Source organism: Triturus cristatus, chromosome 5_2 (assembly GCF_964204655.1).
Source record: "Triturus cristatus chromosome 5_2, aTriCri1.1, whole genome shotgun sequence".
Classification (NCBI taxonomy): Eukaryota; Metazoa; Chordata; class Amphibia; order Caudata; family Salamandridae; genus Triturus; species Triturus cristatus.
The window spans coordinates 775,861,206-775,880,341 of NC_140588.1; the positions used below are offsets into that span (position 1 = coordinate 775,861,206).

A 19,136-nucleotide genomic window follows, 5' to 3' on the forward strand; every position below is an offset into this window, starting at 1 on the left:
ATCACGGGCCCCACGCTGCAACTCTGGGCAATAGCTTGCTTAGCCTCCACACAGGCCCCAATAGCGCTAAGGATGCCTGGCTTCACCCTGGGGGTGCCCAGGAGTGGACACTTCACAGGGAAAGCCAGGAGGGGTTCCACAGCGGTATGAGTATCAGCGCCAGGAAACCGCAAAGGCGACACCGCAAGGTGGCCGTCTGGTGACAGTGCGCTCTATAAGTACCTTGACATTTGACATTTGACATAATTGCCATGGGAATCGTCAACTTTTTATCAGCTAGGTATTCACATTGTGGGCTAGCAGCATGCAACTGCGACTGACTGGAGTTCTTTGATGAAAGTGCTACAGTGACTGTATGACCACTCCAGGCCTCAGCAGTAGTACAGGCCTGGCAAGGGCTCTCAGTAATCTAGAAAGGAAATCATCGGTTTACGGCCATGATGTAGAAAATGAGACAAATCTATAGCTTTTTCCATCACACAGTGGCTCGTCCTGACACGTAAATATTCCCTTATTATTACTCATTGTTTGAATAGCCCAATTGACAACTTAAATGTGAATCATGCCAGGATCTTTTTAGTTCCCTGTTTTAAAATTTATGATGGATCATCATCATGAGAGGGAGACATCTGAAATGCACCATATTTACAAAGATAGAGCACATTTCTGCTGCACCTTGTGCTGGTGTACGGTCTGCTGCCTAGTGCCAATGCAGGCATTCTCACATCATAGTGCAAGGGTGCCTGCAATGGCACCCTTGCACTATGGTGCATGGGTGCCTGGGTTATGATCAGGACTGTTTTTGTGCAGGAAGATACACCTTCCTGCACAAAAAGAATCCTTAAAGGCATTTTCCATGTGTGATGCGAAATCCATCACACATAGAAAAGGGAAGCAACAAAGAGAAATATATTTCTCCTCTTTACGCCTGAGTCTGGGAGTCATACAGTTTGATGTATTCCCAGGTTTACAACTCTTTGCTTTGTAAATCTGGGAATATGCCAAAATCCTTAGGTGGATGCACAGAAACACTCACATTCCACCCATGGTGTTTCTGGTCCCAAAGGTGCCTCTGAGATTCCTGTGAAACATTCCGAGTCGGATGACTCAGCAATCTAGTGTGCCAAGGTTACTCCTTTTTTGGATAACCTCTGAACCTTGTTCTGGTCCACAGGAGGCTGAAAAAGTTTATCAGGCAAGCAAGCAGCCTTCTTTTCGTTGGCTTCCACTACTCCACACAATTTTCTGATATCCAGTTTGTGGGAGTCCCAGGATATATTGGTAAATTATTAGTGACTGGTGGAGGGCCTGGAGCTTATCCTCAATAGAAAGTGTTGTAGGCAAGTTCTCCGGAACATTTCATTTTTCTATTAGACTGATAGACTTTGATCTCTGCTTTATCCAAAGGTAGGACTCATTTCAACTCACGAAAGGGAGGCTTTTAAGCAAAAGGAGGCATTTACTTCCCACAAGACTGAAAAGATGCATTTGCTCAGTGTTCTACTAATCCCAGCTACTAGGCACCAGAAAGTTTTAGATCTTTATTGTCAATTGCCCTGGCCATACTTTTCCAAGCTGAGATATGTATTTGATACTTCAGATATTTAAATTAGTTTTTGTAGTTTTAATTTCCTTTTCCTATCTCAATGAATCTTTCTCCCATAATTGTTTGGGCATACAAATTGCTAAGACATTGTATTTGCAGCGATCTTTGCTTCTGATATGCTTTCCAACTCCGGAAGAAAAGATTCATAGGCTCTTTCTAAATCTGCACTTTGTCTTAAGTACAACTATATTAGCAAATGTTTTTCCCAAGATAGAACCAGAATCCTGTTGTGACCTGGAGCAGAGGGCACTAGGACCCTGCACCCCAGTCGTGGGAGGGGATGGCAACCGGACACCACTTGCTGTCAGGGAGTGGGGACGGGCAGTGTGAAGCTGCGAGGGCCTGAGACCAGACGTGCCTGTGAGCCCTGACGAGGAATACAACTAAAGGATAAGCAATCACCTACCTGTCTCTGAGTGTTCCTGGGACGTGGGAGACACAACAACTGGTGACGACAAGGTAGGATCTGCAATTGCCATCAGAAGCGTGTGCCTGTGGCCTCTGCAATGTCTTAACAGAGCCAGGAGCCCACCCTGGTCTGCCGACCGCCAGAAGAAACGCGACATCGGGAGCCCACCCCAATCCCAAGAAGAATGGAGCCAGGAGCCCGCCCTGGTCCACGCACGGGTAACTGCAGCAACATCGGGAGCCCACCCAGGCCGCATCGAGTGAAAAAGGTGAGAAGGAAACGAGGGGTGCACCCGACCGTGACTGCAGCCGCCCATTGACAGAAGAGATCCTCCCACGTAGATTTCAAGTTGAAGTCTCGCGGAAACTCTGCGCCCATCTTTAGGTCAGGTGGTAGAGCCAATCAGAGGCTGGAGATGGCCAGGTGGCAATTTTAAAGTCAGGCAATGGAAGAAATAGGAAATCTCACCCTGTAGAAATCTCTGCAGCCTTTTTAAAGTGAGGCGGAAGAGCCAATCAGAGGCCTGGAGACCATATTAAAGTCAGGCGAGCACTTAAAAAGCATAAGAAGAGCAAGAAAAGGTGAAAATAAAAGGAAATTACTGCAAACAAAGTACAGTGAAAGAGGAAACTGCACACAAAAAGAAGGGAAAGGCATACAGAGTCAGGAGTAGCAGGTCTGCACCACAACAACAATGACAGAAGACGAAAATGACAAGAACAGCGCAAGTGCAATCTTCCGCAGACTACTACCATTCAGCTTGTCAGACCCACAGACAGGCATTCGCTGGGAAAGTTGTATAAGGCAATTCGAACGCTACATGCATGCCACATGCAAGGACTACACGGACCAGCAAAACATAGATTTGTTCCTAAACTTCATAGGTGAAGAGGTTGAGGACCTTTTGATAACATTTCCCCCAGAACAGACCTCAACATACAAGAGACTGATGAAGTACCTCATGGACAGATTTGACCCTCAAAGAAATGTGGACTTTGAGAGATACACGTTCACCAGCACATGCCAACTGGCAGAGGAGTCCCTCGACGATTTTGCAACCAGACTGCGCAAACTAGTTAGATATAGCGAATTCAACAAATTTGACAAAGAACAGGTCATACAACTGCGCATCATTGAAGGTTGTCAGTCAGTGGAGTTCCGTGCATGAATACTGGAGGAACCGTACACATTAGAGAAAATACTGACAATGGCCTGAGCGGAGGCCAGAGCTACAGCACATGCAAGGCAAATGGAAAATGGTAAGGCAAGAAGAGTGGAACAAGCAAACCGCGTAGCTGGGAACGTCAGGAAACGGGACAATACACCACCACCCCGGAAGCAGAAACTAGAAAGAACATGCTATCGCTGTGGATTTGAATCCCCACATGCTGGCGTCTGCCCGGCGATGGGCCACAAATGCAGGAAATGCAACAGGGAAAACCACATAAGTGGGCAATTCAAAAGTGAGCGAGGGAGACCAGCAAGACCACGTACAGCAACAAGGAGATACCCACGGCACATGGACACACAAAATCGCAGTCCCTCAGCTGAATCGGATGGAGCAAACAGGCCAGAGGCAGCAGAACGACTGTATCTGATGTCAGATGTACCAATGGAAGATCGCACGCCAGAACACATCCATCTCGTAAACAAACAACAGATAAAGAAAACAGTGACGGTGAACATTGAGGTAGGGAGTCACAGCACAAGCTTCGTACTAGACAGTGGAGCTACATGCAAAATCATGTGCATGTCAGAATATGAGAAGATGAGAGTGAAACCTCCGCTGTCACCGTCCAGTGTTGATGTGTTCACCCGGGGCTCAAGGAAACCAGTGGTGAACATGGGGAAGTTCAAAGAGACACTGACAAACAAAGAAAGGTTGGTAAAGGAGGAAGTACATGTACTACGAGGAGACATTCCAGCGCCCTGTATACTAAGCAATGTTACCGCGCAGGTGATGGGTCTCTTAGCAATGACCTATAACATGTCAGAATGGCAGAACATTCTGAAGGAACATCCAGCCATATTACAAGGACTGGGCAAACAATGAGACAAGCAAGTAACATTACACATCAATGAAGCAGTCAAGCCTGTGGCTCAGCATCACCGAAGAGTTCCCATTTGTTAGACCTGGCATCTTTGGCGTGGTTCCCCCTGACTTTTTTGCCTCTACCTCCTGTATTTTTGACGCTGTGCTGGATTTCGATTTTGCTGGTTTAGATGCTTCGGGCACTTTGCCACTGCTGGTCGGTGTCAAAGTGCAAGGGCTCCCTAGGTAAATTGTTATATTGATTAGTTATCCCTGATTGCTATATTTGTCTCACCTGTTAGCCCCTAGTAAAGTGCACTGAGTGTGCCAGGGCTGGTGATTCAAATGCTACTAGTGGGCCTGCAGCACTGATTGTGCCACCCACAGGAGTAGCCCTAAAATGGTGTCACAGGCCTGCCACCGCAGTACCTGGGTGCAGTTGCTAACTGCCATGCTGACCTGACCAGTGTCCATACTGGCCAGGCCTAACCCTTCCCTTTCTGTACACATTGGAGACCCCTATGGAAGGCCCTAGGTACCCCCCCCTGGGCAGGGTGCAGTGTATGTGAAAGGTAGAGCATGTACCGGTGTAGGTGACATGCTCTGGTAGTGAATTACAGCCATTTTCGTTTTTCACTATTGAAAGGCTATCTTGCCCATAGGCTATAATGGGGAATGCTGAGTATAATGTTTACCTGCATATCTTCCCATAGGAGCAAGATAGAAAATTAAAGTCTGGTATCCCTGAACTCAGAATTTAATAACACATCTTTTAGGAAAGATGGTTTTTAAATCCAGTGTGTGAAAACAGCACTTTTAGAAAGTGGCTGTTTTCCTTTTCTGCCCTTTCTGTGTGCCTTGGCCTGTTTGTGAATTGACTTTCTGGTTTGTGAGTGACAGGGACAGGGGTGGCTCCCAGAGGCTGAATGGGTCAGCTCAGGGCTGAATAGGGAAATTCCCCTGTAGATTGGTGGGAGGAGTAGCACCTGGGCCTGAATAGGGCTGTGCCTGCCTTCCACAATGCTGGCTCCACCCCTGCTGGGCGGCTGATGACCCTGCCCCTCTCTCTCAAAGGATAGAAGAAACCAAGTAAACAGAGTGCTCCAGGACTGGCCAGAACTGGTTCTGACTATGCCCAGGCCCCTCTGCCTTCAGAGGACAAAGGATTTTGGGGAATAAATATTGGGACCCAGACTACAGAACATTAGATCATCCTGGAATCAAGAAGGAACCTCTGCCAAGAAGAAAGCGGGAAGACTGAAGAAGAATGACTGACCTGCTGTAAGGCTGACCTGCAGTTGCTTTGCTGCCAAGGAGAGGGGAAGGACTTTGCTGTGTGCTGTGTCCCCTGGCTTGAAGGAATCTCCAAGGGCATGAGTAGAGCTGGCCTCCTGTTAAGAAGTCCCAGGAACAAAAGGATTTCACCCCCAGCTTCCCCCTGAACTCTGCTGTGTGAGTTCTGCCCTTCCTAGAGTGCTTGAACCCATTGTGGGGCCTCTGGAAGTTGTGCCAGCTGTTGAGAAGCTGACCAAGAGAAAAGAAGTAAAAGATCTGCAACTTTTTCAGGCACCGCATGCTCAGCGAGAAAATTTCCGTCGCCGCGAAGACCGTCGCAGCGCCTGTTGCCGCTGCAAAAATCAACGCCGCGTTCGTCTTAGGAGCGCATCGCCCCCGGAGCAGGAAGATTCCCGACGCTGCGAACATCGTCGCAGAGCCATCAAAGATCGTCGCACTGCTCGTTAGCGGGCCGCATTTTGCCGCTGCGAACATCGTCGCAGAGCCAGCGAAGATCGTCGCATCGTGCCATACAAGTATCGCCTCACTCCCCATACAGACCGGATTCGTCGCACACACCCGCGGCGTGCAGCGGGGTTGCGCATCGCCTCCCCAGGATCTCAGGACTGACGCTGTTGCTTGTTTTTCGATGCCTGAGCGCCGCTAGGAGCTTTTATCTCATCACCAGGTACTGTTGGCTAAAATCAACGCTAATGTGGATTATTTTGTCGCTAAGCTAAGAACTCTTTTGAAACCATATTCTTGAACTGTGTATGTTGGATTTTTGTTGTTTTGGTCTTGTGTAGTTTATATAAAAGTACTTTATTTATCTACACTGGTCTGGAGTCCATTTGTGGTGTTTTCACTGGGTTACTGTGAGTGTTGGTACAAATACTTTACACGTTGGCTGTCTGCTCGTGCCAATCTACCAAGGGGATGAGCAGGGGTTATCTAGAGAGTGTATGCCCCTTACCCTGACTAGAATTAAGGGTCCCTATTTGGATAGTGGTACCTACCTCTGCCAACTAGAGACCCCCAGATCTAACACCATGCATCTGCAACCACAGGTGGAAGACGAAATACAAAGCCTACTGGTGCAAGACATCATAGAGCCAGCTGATGGACCGACCCCATGGGTATCTCAGAAAGTAGCAGTACCAAAGAAGAACACATCAAAGATTCGCATTTGCGTTGACATGAGAATATCAAACACAGCAATTGAGAGGGAAAGACACCCAGGGCCTCACTTAAATGACATGATCAGCTGTCTTACTGGTGCATGCAGATTTTCAAAGTTAGACCTGTGCAAAGGATACCATCAACTGGAGTTTGATCCACAATCGCGATACATCACAACATTCTCCACCCATATGGGTCTCTTTCACTACAAGCGACTACGTTTTGGAATATCATCAGCAGCAGAGATATTTCAAGAGATCATAAGGCAAGTGATCAGGCCTGTAAAGAACGAATTACAGTGATGACATCCTGGTGTTTGGTCGCCCAGATGAGGAGCACGACAAGGCCCTATGTGAGGTCTGCAACCAATTGGAACAAGCAGGCCTGACTTTAAATGAAGACAAGTGTGAACTGGGGAAACAGGAACTAGTATTCTTTGGACACATCTTTTCAAAAAAAGAATGAGGCCAGATCCCATCCAAGTGGAAACACTGGAAAAAGCCAGGCCTCCAACCGAAGTAGCAGAAGTGAGTTCATTCCTTGGGTTATCAGGCTACTGTGCTCGATACATAAAAGACTTTGCCACAGTGAGCACACTCCTTTGGGACCTAACGAACCAGGGTCAGAAATTTCTCTGGACACATGAATGTGGCAGGGCATTTGAGGCCATGAGACACGCAGTAACGTCTGTAGATCATCTTGCTTATTTTGACCCATCGCTATGCACTGAGCTCACTGTTGATGCCAGCCCGGTAGGGTTAGGAACAATCCTAGCACAATACACACCTGGAAGTGACTCGCCCAGGCAAATTGTCGCATACACGAGCAAAAGCTTATCGGACATTGAAAGGGCATACTCACACCCAGAGAAGGAAAGTCTAGCAGTATTATGGGCGTGTGAACATTACCACATGTTCATCTACAGAAAACCTTTCACCATTGTAACTGACCACCAAGCCCTAGTGACAATATATGGGAACGCAAAGATACCACCACACATTGAAAGGTGGGGAATAAGACTGATGGACTATAACTTCACAAGCCGGGAAAGGAACACAACCTAGCTGACTACATGTCACGGCACCCCTACCGTAGGCACCAGAAAACACATCCATGGTATAAGAGTACCTAAATTTTGTGTTAAGGCAGAACACTCCTGCGCCAATAACAATTGAAGAGCTGGAACGAGAGACAACAAGGAAAGCCGTCAAATTAGATTAGATTAGAATACTTGTAGAGCACATGGCTGCCTCGGCAATGAGGCCTCCCAGGGCTGAAGCAAGACGAAGTGGTGAGCAGGCGAGGAGTTAGCATTGAGAGAAGAGCCAAGTCTTCACAAGCCTTCTGAAGGCCTGGTGGTCAGAATTGCTACGGATGTGTAGAGGGAGCGAATTCCATAAGGCGGGGCCAGCCGCCTGAAGGAGCAACCGCCAGATCTGGACCTTCATATACATGGAATTCTTGCAAGAAGCATGTTTGCAAGTTCAGGATTTCTGGCCCGATACCTGTCAGACTCTTGTGCGTAGTACAGAGTGCCTTGAAACGAACTCGATGTTCAAGGGGCAGCCAATGCAGGCGGTGCAGGAGGTTTGGAGGCATGGCTGTACTTGGGGAGGGCAAAGATGGCACGTGATGCAGCGTTCTGGACCTGCTGCAATCGGTTAATCACCGACTTATTAGAGCCCAGAAGAAGCACATTGCAATAGTCTAATCGGGCCAGTATGGAGGCTTGAATGATCTGCTGCCGCATTTGGGCGTCAAACAGACTAAGTATCGGCTTAAGGCGACGAAGTAGCCCGAACCATTTCCCGGCCACTGATTTGGCATGCGTCTCAAAGTTAAGATCTTTGTCGAACATAATCCCCATATTTCTCACCGCTGATTTAGGGGCAGGAGGAGCTCCAAAGGCAGGAGGCCAACCATTCATTGTCCCAGTGATGGGAGTCTTTGTCAACCAGGAGAATCTCCGGTTTAGCGGAGTTCAGCTGCAAGAAGTTTGCTGTCATCCACTCTGCAATGGCCGATATGTCTTCTTTAAATTTCGCCCTATCCTGGTTAGGATTGTTTGACAGGGTGATCACCAATTGGGTGTCATCTCTGTATGACACTAAGGAGATTCCCCATGCTTTCGCCATCCGCGCCAGTGGGCTCATAGAGACATTAAAAAGCATGGGGCTCAATGCTGATCCCTGTGGAACCCCGCAACGGAGTGGGTGAACATGGGAGGCAAAAGGGGGAGTTATTACTTGGAAAGTCCAATCGGCCAAAAAGGAGGAGAACCACGATAAGGCTTTGTTGCTGACCCCTTTCTCCTCCAGACAGAGAAGCAGGATTTCATGGAAGACCGTGTCGAAAGCCGCACTCAGATCCAACAGAACCAGAGCCGAGGTTCTGCCGGCATCCAAGGTGGACCGCAGTTGTTCCACAACCGTCAGCAGTGCAGACTCGGTACTATATCGTGGTCGGAAACCATTCTGGGAGCTATCCAGTATGGAATTAGCTTCCAGGAAGTGAGTTTAAGTCGAATTCACATGAGCTTCCAAGATTTTGGATAAAAATGGAAACGAGATTGGACTATAGTTTTCCGATTTAGGGGACCACTTTTGCATGATTCCAGGATTTTGGAACCATCGCCGAAGCAAGGGATAGATTGTGCAGCACCAGACACTCAGACAGGAGGCCCTGTTGAACTTTTCGAAAGGCGTCAGGCCTTAAGGGGTCATCTAGAGATCCTGATTTTATTTTGACCACCAGTGCCTCCCAGTCTTTAAGATGAATAGTTGGAAGTGACGTGAGAGGGACGATCCCAGGGCCTATGTACATGTTCCTCCCGGTGAAGTTGGGTGTTACGCCGTGGTTAAAATTATGGTAGATACGTTCCACCTTCTCCAGAAAGAAATTTGCCAGCTCTTCACATTGTCGGCTGGAAGATATAGTGCTGCGTGATGCCAAGGGAGCGGTAACCAAATCCTTCAAAAGGGAGAATATGGTTTTGCTGCGATTATTACTTGTAGTGAGCAGGCTGGAGTAGTGAGCTGCCCTAGTTTTACACACCAATTTATGGTAAGACTTGATTGCTGATCTGTACTGTAATTTAGCCTGGGAATCATATGAATGACTCCATACTCTTTCCAGAACCTTACAATTCTTCTTGGCTAGGGTCAGGTCCTCATTGAACCAGGCGTTAGCCCGAGCACCTTTAGAGTGGGTGAGTTTTAGGGGTGGGCGGAATTTGCGAAATTCACTTTCGCAAATTATCACGGAAATGTTCAAAAACCCAACAAACACGTGGAAATATCGCGAAGATGCAGAAGTTTTTTTCCCGCCCGTTCGCGGTATGTTCTGCGTGGTCGCGGCTCGCCAACTTACCCATGCGGTTGCTCGCGGGTGCAGCCATCTTGTTTTCACTTGTCTCGCGGTGCATGATCGTGAGAAGAAAGACGTGATCGCGTGACGAATGATGGTACTGCGGGCGCGAACTGTCGCGAGACAGCGCAAATGGCTACCAACAATCCAACATCTCGTGGAGAACGTGACCGGATCAGGAAAACTTGTCGCCGAACGCGGGGATTCAGGTAAGGCGATCGCAAGAATGTATTATTTTACAGCGCGAGCAAGCAAAAAATTCCGGTAAAATGCGGGTTGCGGAAATTTTTACTTTTTCGCGCTCTCTGCGGAACGTGAAAATGTCAAATTATCGCAATTTCCGCGAGCGGAACGGATTTTTAGCCCAGGCCTAGTGAGTTTGAGTGGGATACAAGTGTCCAGTGCTTGGGTTACCCACCTTTCCAAGAGCGCATCGGCCTCTGCCATATTAACAGCTTTATCCAGCGGCTGTGTGCTCAAGGCTGTGAGGAAAGCCTCCTGGTCAAGTTTGTGCCAAGGCCGTTTCAGTGAAGGGTGCTGATTTGGCTGGGACTTAGGACCGGCTAGCGTTAGCCGCGTTAAGATGAGAAAGTGATCTGTTCAGATCATAGGGAGGGGTGCTTGGACTTCCAATGACTCGAGGTTTGAAAAAATCGGGTCAAGGAGATGCCCAGCGATATGAGTAGAGCCCGGGACCAATTGAGTCAATTGCCATGTTGCCAAATCCCCAAGGAAACTTAAAATGTCTGGGGATTCCAGCATCTCTAGATGGAGGTTCAGGTCACAAATAATATTAAAATTGGCAGTCTGGAGTGCAAGTACCGTGATAGTATTCACCGGGTCTTCTCTAAAAGTTTTAGATGGACCAGGTGGGCGATAAATGAGTAGGCCAGAGAAAGTGAAATTTGCACTTAGTGTGATTTTGAAGAGCGCACTCTCACAGTCCGGTATGTCTTGGGGGATAAGGCTACACAAGTGGACTGTTTTATAGATAATCGCAATACTGCCCCCTCTCCCCCCTGTTCTATTTAGACTGCATATTACATAACCTACGGGGAGGGCTAGTGCTGGTATAGCCACAGGGGCCTCGGAGAGCCAGGTTTCCGTTACAAAGAGGACCTCAGGTGACTGCTCCTGAAGGAGGTCGAACACCTCAGTGTGGTGTTTAGTCAGGGATCGGCAGTTGACACTCAGAATGGTATATGTCTGAGCCCTAGGCCCTGAGAGTGTAGGGTACCCAGCAGGGTTAATCCCAAAGGTACATTGTCCACAGAGGGTGGAGCAATTCTCTGGGGCCCAACCGTGAGTCTCAAAAGCACCCACGCCTTGTAAGGCAAGTAATGCTTCATGGGAGTAGGCTAGTCTCTGTGCCTTAGGTGAGGCAGAGTCCCTGGCTTCTGGCGACGTCCAGGCGTGGACGGGCGCAGACGGGCTTGCCCTAGGCACACCAGATGTGCGCCCGCTGCGCGGTCCCGCTGCATTCATTAAATGCCTATTCATTAAATGCCTCGGGGGCTCAACAGGCTCCTCCCGGGCTGGGCTCTGATTGGCTGAGGACCAACCAATCAGCGCGAAGGCACTGCCGTAGGCAGGAAGTGTCCAACGATATACACAACGAGTAAAAAGCAGTTTGAGTGCAGGGTACGCTTGTAGTAAAACTTTTTTTAAAGTGCAGTTCTAGCTGCAATTGTGGGTGCAATCATTAAAACTTTTAAAAATAGTAGTTCCAACAACCGTTCCCCCAACAATTCCCAAGCAATACCCCTAGTTCAGTCGTGCCGCGCATCTGCGCTGCGGCGTTCATTAAATGCCTCGGGGGCTCAACAGGCTCCTCCCGGACTGGGCTCTGATTGGCTGAGGACCAACCAATCAGCGTGAAGGCACTGCCGTAGGCAGGAAGTGTCCAGCAATACACGCAACGAGTAAAAAGCAGTTTGGGTGCAAGGTAAGCTTTTAGTAAAACTTTAGTGCAGTTCTAGCAGCAATTGTGGGTGCAATAATTAAAACTTTTAAAAATAGTAGTTCCATCAACTGTTCCCCCAACAATTCCCAAGCAATAACCCCAGCTCAACAACACAACAGCAAAGATGGAGACACGTAAACAACAACAGCCCCATGGAAGATGGAGTGAGCAGGGAAGAAATGCTGGCATTCAAATACATACAAGAGGAACTTTAGGAAACGGAATGAGAAATCATAGTAAGAGGAACAAGGATAGTAATGCCAAAAGCATTGCAGCGGGGCAGGCTGTAAACCTGGCACATGAGTCCCACAGAGGCATAGTAGCAACAAAAAAGATGCTACGGGAAAGAGTATGGTTCCCAGGCTTGGATCAACTGGTGGAAGACACCATCCTAAACTGTCACCTACGCAAACGGGATGGCCCACAAAGCCAGAACAGCTACGGATGTCAAAGCTTCCACGGGCAGTGTGGACAACGTTGGCAACTGAATTCTATGGGCCATTGGACACTGGCAACTACTTACTACAGGTTTCCCATAGTACAACACGTCTCGTCAACATCAGCCACTGCAACGTTGCCGATACTGGATGGCATTTTTGCAGCCTGGGGCTCCCCACAAACAATGAAGACAGGCAATGGGCCTCCCTTCTCAGGAGAGTAGTTTTGCAAATTCATGGTCTACCTGGGCATTCACTGCCGGAAGATAAAACCCCTGTGGCCACAAGCAAACGGCATGGTGGAAAGATGCATGGGAAACATCAAAAAAGCAGTCAAAAGAGCAAAACTGGCACAGATCTCTATAGGCCAGGCACTCAGTAAAATATTAAGAGGCTACCAAAACACCCCTCACAGCTCCACGGGACGATGCCCAGCGGAACTAGTCGTGGGAAAGACAAGAAGGACAAGATTGCTCCAGCTGGAGGCAAAAGAGCCACCAGAACACAATAGCATTGCACCAAGAGATCAGGAAGCAAAAAAAATGAAACTATATGCGGACACCAGGAGACATGCCACATCATCCAAACTGAGGCAAGGGGACTCAGTTCTGGTGCGCCAACGACAAGCAAGAAAATCAGACAGTTCTTTCTCAGATGAACTGCTGACAATAATAAATGTCAAAGGGCCAAAGATAACAGCTGCTTCGGGCCCCTACCGGATCACCAGAAATAGCTCACATTTCAAGGGGCTCAAGACATCAGATGAGGACGGAGGAGATACAGCATTGAAGAGCAATTCAACACATGACAAAGAGGACGTTATGGACAGCATGGGAAGAATGCCACACCACAGCGAGAGACAAGAAGAGATACCAAACTAAGGGACAGAAGGGTCATGCCCAAGGAGAGTGAGCCGAAGGCCCAAGAGACTGATTGAGGAAATGTAATGGTGGGGTCAGAAAACACCATCTCTCTCTCTCTTTCTCTCTTCCTCTCTCTCTCTCTCTCTCTCTCTCTTCGGTCTTTATTTTTCTTTCTTTCACAAAGGGGGAGATGTTGTGACCTGGGGCAGAGGACACTAGGACCCTGCACCCAGTCGTGGGAGGGGACAGCAACCGGACACCATTTTCTGTCATGGAGTGGAGGCGGGCAGTGTGGTGCTGCGTGGGCCTGAGACCAGACGTGCCTGTGCGCACTGACACAGAATACAAATAAAGGATAAGCGATCACCTACCTGTCTCTGCATGTTCCTGGTACGTGGTTACACAACATCTCCTTCGGATTCTCCATCTACAGATGCTACACAAAAGTCCTCTTGTAACTAGTCTGAGATTATATTTTGCTCGGAATAGAAGGTAAGAACTTGCAGGTAAATATCACTTTCAGTTTGTTGTACAATTCAGTAGATTTGTATACAAGAGGGTGCTCAACAGTTACTGAAGTATGATTGGAAATAATGTTAGAGTCCAAACCTCGTTGGGCAAAAGTTGCAGATGTATCACCAATTCTATAACATAACGTCCACAAATGAAAATTTGCAATTAACTTTAAGACTTTCAGACCTCTTAAATTTTAAAGTCAGGTTCTATGATACCAATTTCAGGCTAAAAAATTGGCAAGATAGTAATCCATCAATATTCTGTACTCGATATTCTTGTAGGTCGATATTCGGTCCGTCGATATTCTGTCAGTGATCCGTTCCAGACTCACACAAGTAGCAGCCATTGCTATCAAACAGCCTGATAACGCTGCAATCACTGAATCCAAAGAAGCAGAAAAATATGTTACTGGACGTCGTGCCATGTTTTTGGGTTAAAACTGAAAGTGCACAACCATCTCTTTAACAACAGTAAAACGCAAAGTCCTTTGTATAGTCTGGCATTCCTAATGCAGGTGCCGGACAAAGACTGTCTCGCAACTCAATAAAAGCTTTCATGCTTTCATCATTCAACTCAATCTGGTCAGTTACATCTTTGTGTGTTAACCTCTGTAGAGGTTTTGCAAACAGTGAGAAACCACTGATCCACAGTCTGCGGTATCCAACCATTCCCAAAAACATTTGAACCTCTTTCTGAGTCTTAGGAGGACTTATTTGTTGAATCACTCTGATCCATTCCGCGTCACCTTCCTGACTCCCTTCTCTATTTTGTGTCCCAAATATTGGACCTCCTGTTTGTAAAATTGTAATTTTCCTGGTGACACTCTATGCCCACCTTCTGCCAAATGGTTAAGTAAGGCAATTGTATCTGTCACACATGCCTCTCGTGTTTTTGATGCCACCAGTAGATCATCAAGGTATTGAACCAAAACTGATTATTCTGGCATTATCAAAGTCTCCAAACACTTTTTCAAGATCTGATTAGAAATCGAAGGACTCTTTGTGTACCCTTGAGGACCTCAGCACCATGCCAAAACACGGTCTCCGAACCGGAAAGCAAATAAATACTGGCTATCCGGATGTAAAGGGATCGAGAAAAATGCTTGACACAGATCAATTACTTTGTACCATTATGCATCACTGGGAATTTGATAAAGAATCATTGCTGGATTTTGCACTATTGGACAATAGGGTACCACAATCTTATTAATTTTACGTAGATCTTGTAATATCCTATATTTTCCACTTGGCTTTTTAATTCCCATAAAAGGTGAATTACATGGACTGCTTAGTATTTCTCTTAAAATACCCTGCTCAATCATTTGATCAATCAAAGGACTAACTCCTGCTGTTATTTCAGGACTCATTTTGTACTGTGGTGTGTTAGGAAATGTTGCACCCGGTTTCACTGTAACCTGAATAGGATCCACACCTTTCATCAGGCCAATCTCTTTTCCTGTAAAATCCCACACATCAGACCTTACTGTATCTCTCAACTCTGCAGGCAAATTTTCCTCAGTGAGAAGTGAAAACAACTCATCCACTTCTGTCCCTTGCTTCGCTAACATCAGTTTAAACGCAACATCCTCATCTGGTGTTTGGAAAGCAATACCATCTGGTGTACAATAGATGCTACAGTTCATCTTGCAAAGCAAATCTCTCCCTAAAAGGTTCACCATACTTGTATCACATACCACGAATCGATGCATGTCTCTGAATCTTCCAATATGAACTTCTATTGGCTTTGTGATTGGGGTTTTGATATGCTTATTGGAGACTCCTACAACTTGGATAGTTTCTCCCGAGAAGGGTAGGATTGGAATTTCTGCTGCTCTTACAGTAGAACAGGTAGCACCAGTGTCCACTAGCAATGTAATATCATTACCTTCCACTTTTCCATCAACAAATGGACCTGACTACCTCCAGAGATGTGCCAAGCACGTATTCTTTCTCCCCCCCTCAGGCACCGTCATTGAGATGAGTCTGAATCACCCTCATTGCACTGCAACAAGTACTGTGAAACCATTTGCACATTTTGATTCTTACCAACTTGTTCACTTCTGTGAAACCCAGTAATTCCTATCTTTGCAAACGTAGGAGCAGGAGAACAAGTTCATATCATGATTAGTACACAGAGTTTGCCATTTGTCACATGGAGAAGCTGGATTAGAACTCAATTCTTCTGGTTCCATTGTTTCCAGCTTGCTTACTGCACCGCAAGCAGGGTGGAGGTGGTGTCCATGGTGAGGCCCAAAGAATGCCCTTATTATTATTATTTATTATTATTATTCGGATGTATACAGCGCATAGCTGCCCCAGTGACGGGGCGTCCCAGCGCTACCTAAGAACAAGCTAGTGAACCACTCAGGGACATACAAAAAAAAAATACATCCTACGCTGGGAAAAGCCAGGTCTTTAATGCCTTTCGAAACGCCAAATGGTTCTGAAGTCCTCTAATTGAGGTTGGAATGGAATTCCAAAGGTGGGCTGCCTTAACCCTGAAAGAACGACCACCAGCTCTAGTTCTCTCAAAACGGGGAATACAGACCAGAGCTAGCCGAGCGCAAGGGGTGATTTGGCACATAGTAAGCCAGCAGATCAGCTAGAATAGGCAGCCCTTCTCGTGAGAAGATTTTATGGGCCACACACAGAGACTTAAAATGAATTTTATATCTATCGGCAGCCAGTGGAGCTTGGGCAGGAGGTTCGCAACCGAACATGACTTAGGAAGTGCTAGCAAGGCGCGAGCTGCTGCATTCTGGATTCTTTGGAGGCGAACAATACAGGATTTATTGGCTCCTAAGTATAGCGAGTTACTGTAGTCCAGCCTTGATAAAATTGTGGCCTGGAGAATAGTTTAGTGAATTTTAGGTGCAAAGTAGCCAAGTAAAGGTTTCAGCCCTCTAAGGAGACCAAAACAGGATCCTGCTAAGGCCTTGGATTGAGCATCGAATGACAGCTCACTGTCAATCCAGAACCCTAAATTCTTTACTGCCTTTTTAGGCAGTGGTGCAGGTTTTAGTCTGTCAGGCCACCACTGTTCAGACCAGAGGGCACTATCCATCCCCAACACGAGAATTTCTGACTTCGCAGCATTTAGTTGTAAGCAGTTTGCTGTCATCCAGTCAGAAATGGCTAACAGGTCCTCTTTAAATTTCAAAAGATTAACACAGCATTTTTTTGAAAAGGCAATAACTAGCTGGGTGTCATCGGCACCTTCATAGAGAAATAGGGAACATGTCCACATTGTGAATACAGTCTTTTCAACCCTTTTGTACCCGCCTGTTTTTGTAAAGTGGCAAAGCTATGACTATATGTAAATACCCCTGCCGCTAGGCCTAAAACCTAAACAATGGACTGCATCTAGCATGGGGTGCAGGTGTATAGCCACCTCAGTGTACTATTGTTTTTTAAAGCGCTCACTAACTTAAGTGAGCCTTTTTTAGAAGGCAATAGACTGTAAGGCCTTTTCTCTTTGTCACAGGGCAGTAGATGCATACTTTGCAGAAATTGTGGTGGATACTGCTGGTGTCCTAATACTGTTTGAATTCCAAGTGGCTGGCCAAGTCATTCCCATTGTCTTCACCAAGAGTAGTGACCGTAAGCCCCCAAGGCTGCTTTTCAGGAATCGTTAAAGGGATTGAAATAACATATTATTATTATTATTATTACATTAATCACACTTAATAAACTCTTTGTCTGTTCAGACCTATATCTCCTAAAGAAACTAGGGACCTGATTTAAGGGAGGGTGATGTTGTCGAAAGTTCTTGAACTGGGCTTTGTGACTCAGTCCACCATGCACATTTTTTTGCTAGTACCAATGCAGCTGTCAATTACACCGCATACCATACATTTTGACCCCTGAGAAAACATTGCCAAGTACCTCTGATTTCGTGTATACCTTCCTATACATATAAAACAATATATTGAAAAAATGTTCATCCACACTACTATTCTTATTTTTACTAAATATTTATTAGGCCTTGTTAAAAGGTGTATATTTAATTCAAAAACGTTTAAAACATTTGTTTAAAGTTTTGAAGTTTATTCCTTTGTTTTTAAATAAAGTTTATTTATTTTTTAAGAAATGGTCAATGATTATATGATAATTTTATCACTTAAAATATATATCTAGAATTTCATTTATTTAACTTTAAATCTAATAGTGTGTCATTTTATTTCCCTCCCTCCATTGTTTTCTATGAGAGTGTGTTGCAGTACCTGTGGTTCACCATTTTTGCAGTTATATCTCTAAAAGTCTTACTTTAGTTGGCATACCAGAATTTTTGTCTTTTGGAGAAGATTACACGTCATCATGCCCAGTCCTTTTTCTTGCAATGGATGAAGTTTCTTAATTATTGTTCTACAGCTTGTCCTTGATAATAGAACGCATACATGTGTTGAATTTATCCAGTATGTTTTGTTGAAATATGTAAAAGAAGAATTTCTACTACTTCCTCTTTTCCAGAAACTTACACAGCTCTACAGGACGCTTCACGGAGCATATACCAAAATTCTGGAGGTCATGCACACTGGGAAACGTCTTTTAGGCACATTTTTCAGGGTAGCCTTTTATGGACAAGTAAGTAATGTGCATGTGTTTCATTCGAAATATGCATGGTGAACATCATCATCTTTCATTGGAGAATACATTTGATGATCATATCAAATGTATCAGAATTGTAACCGTATTCAGTTTACCTATATTATAATTTTTGGTAGTAAAGTTTTAATTAAGGAAAATATTGAAATGGCTATTACAAAAGACATATTCCAGTGCATGTCTAATATAGGTCTCCCTCAAATTCTGCTACTTAATGTATCTATTTATATTCTCTTAGTTATTTAGCCAATATCACTGCTCAGGACTGGATCACTTCACAAAAAAATGTTGTTTTGGCTGGCAAACCTGTAATGTAATTTCCATCGCTGATATCCACTTGGAGTCCATTCCACAGCCAAGGCCATTCTGATGTTCTGAATTAAATAGTAGATTTTGTTTGGATGAGTTCAGAGAACAGCTGCTTGTGTAATGTGTTATTTTGTTACATGCATATTTTAACATGCATCACAGAATAGAAACATAGTTGTTGAATACACTAATTGCTGGTCAGGATTTGAATAGCAAGAATCATTTTTCGGTCTTGACTACAGACAACTTTAGTTGTCTTTTGGAGACTTTTTTTCCAATAAATTACATACATGGGTCAGCTCATTGCTCATGAATGGATGTCTCTGTTGTCTATCTCAGTTCCCTCCTTCTTAGTCGGTGGCTTGCCTCCTTATTCATGTGTTTTACCCTCCCAGAAGCACTGTGGTCTCACAGTGGTTTGATTAGTTGTCTTGTTTCCTTCCACTGCTGATGCTGCTTTCATTTAGGGAACTACGTTTTTATGGTCTGGCATGACAGCACAGCTGAAGCCTGACAATTATGTGAGCATCCGCCTCCATGTTGGGAGCCAGGAATACATGTTTTGATTGGGCAGAAC

At 45.8% G+C, this 19,136-nt stretch overlaps 1 protein-coding gene across 3 annotated transcripts in view; it reads left to right on the forward strand.

The window, feature by feature from the left end:
• The window catches only part of DOCK11 (dedicator of cytokinesis 11), a 1,169,031-nt gene that overhangs the window by 975,246 nt on the left and 174,649 nt on the right, over positions 1-19,136 (forward strand). For all 3 annotated transcript variants that reach the window (XM_085607886.1, XM_085607887.1, XM_085607888.1), the window contains one exon: positions 18,116-18,229. In XM_085607886.1, coding sequence (XP_085464012.1) covers positions 18,116-18,229 — 114 coding nt within the window. The remainder of the gene's footprint in view (positions 1-18,115; positions 18,230-19,136) is intronic.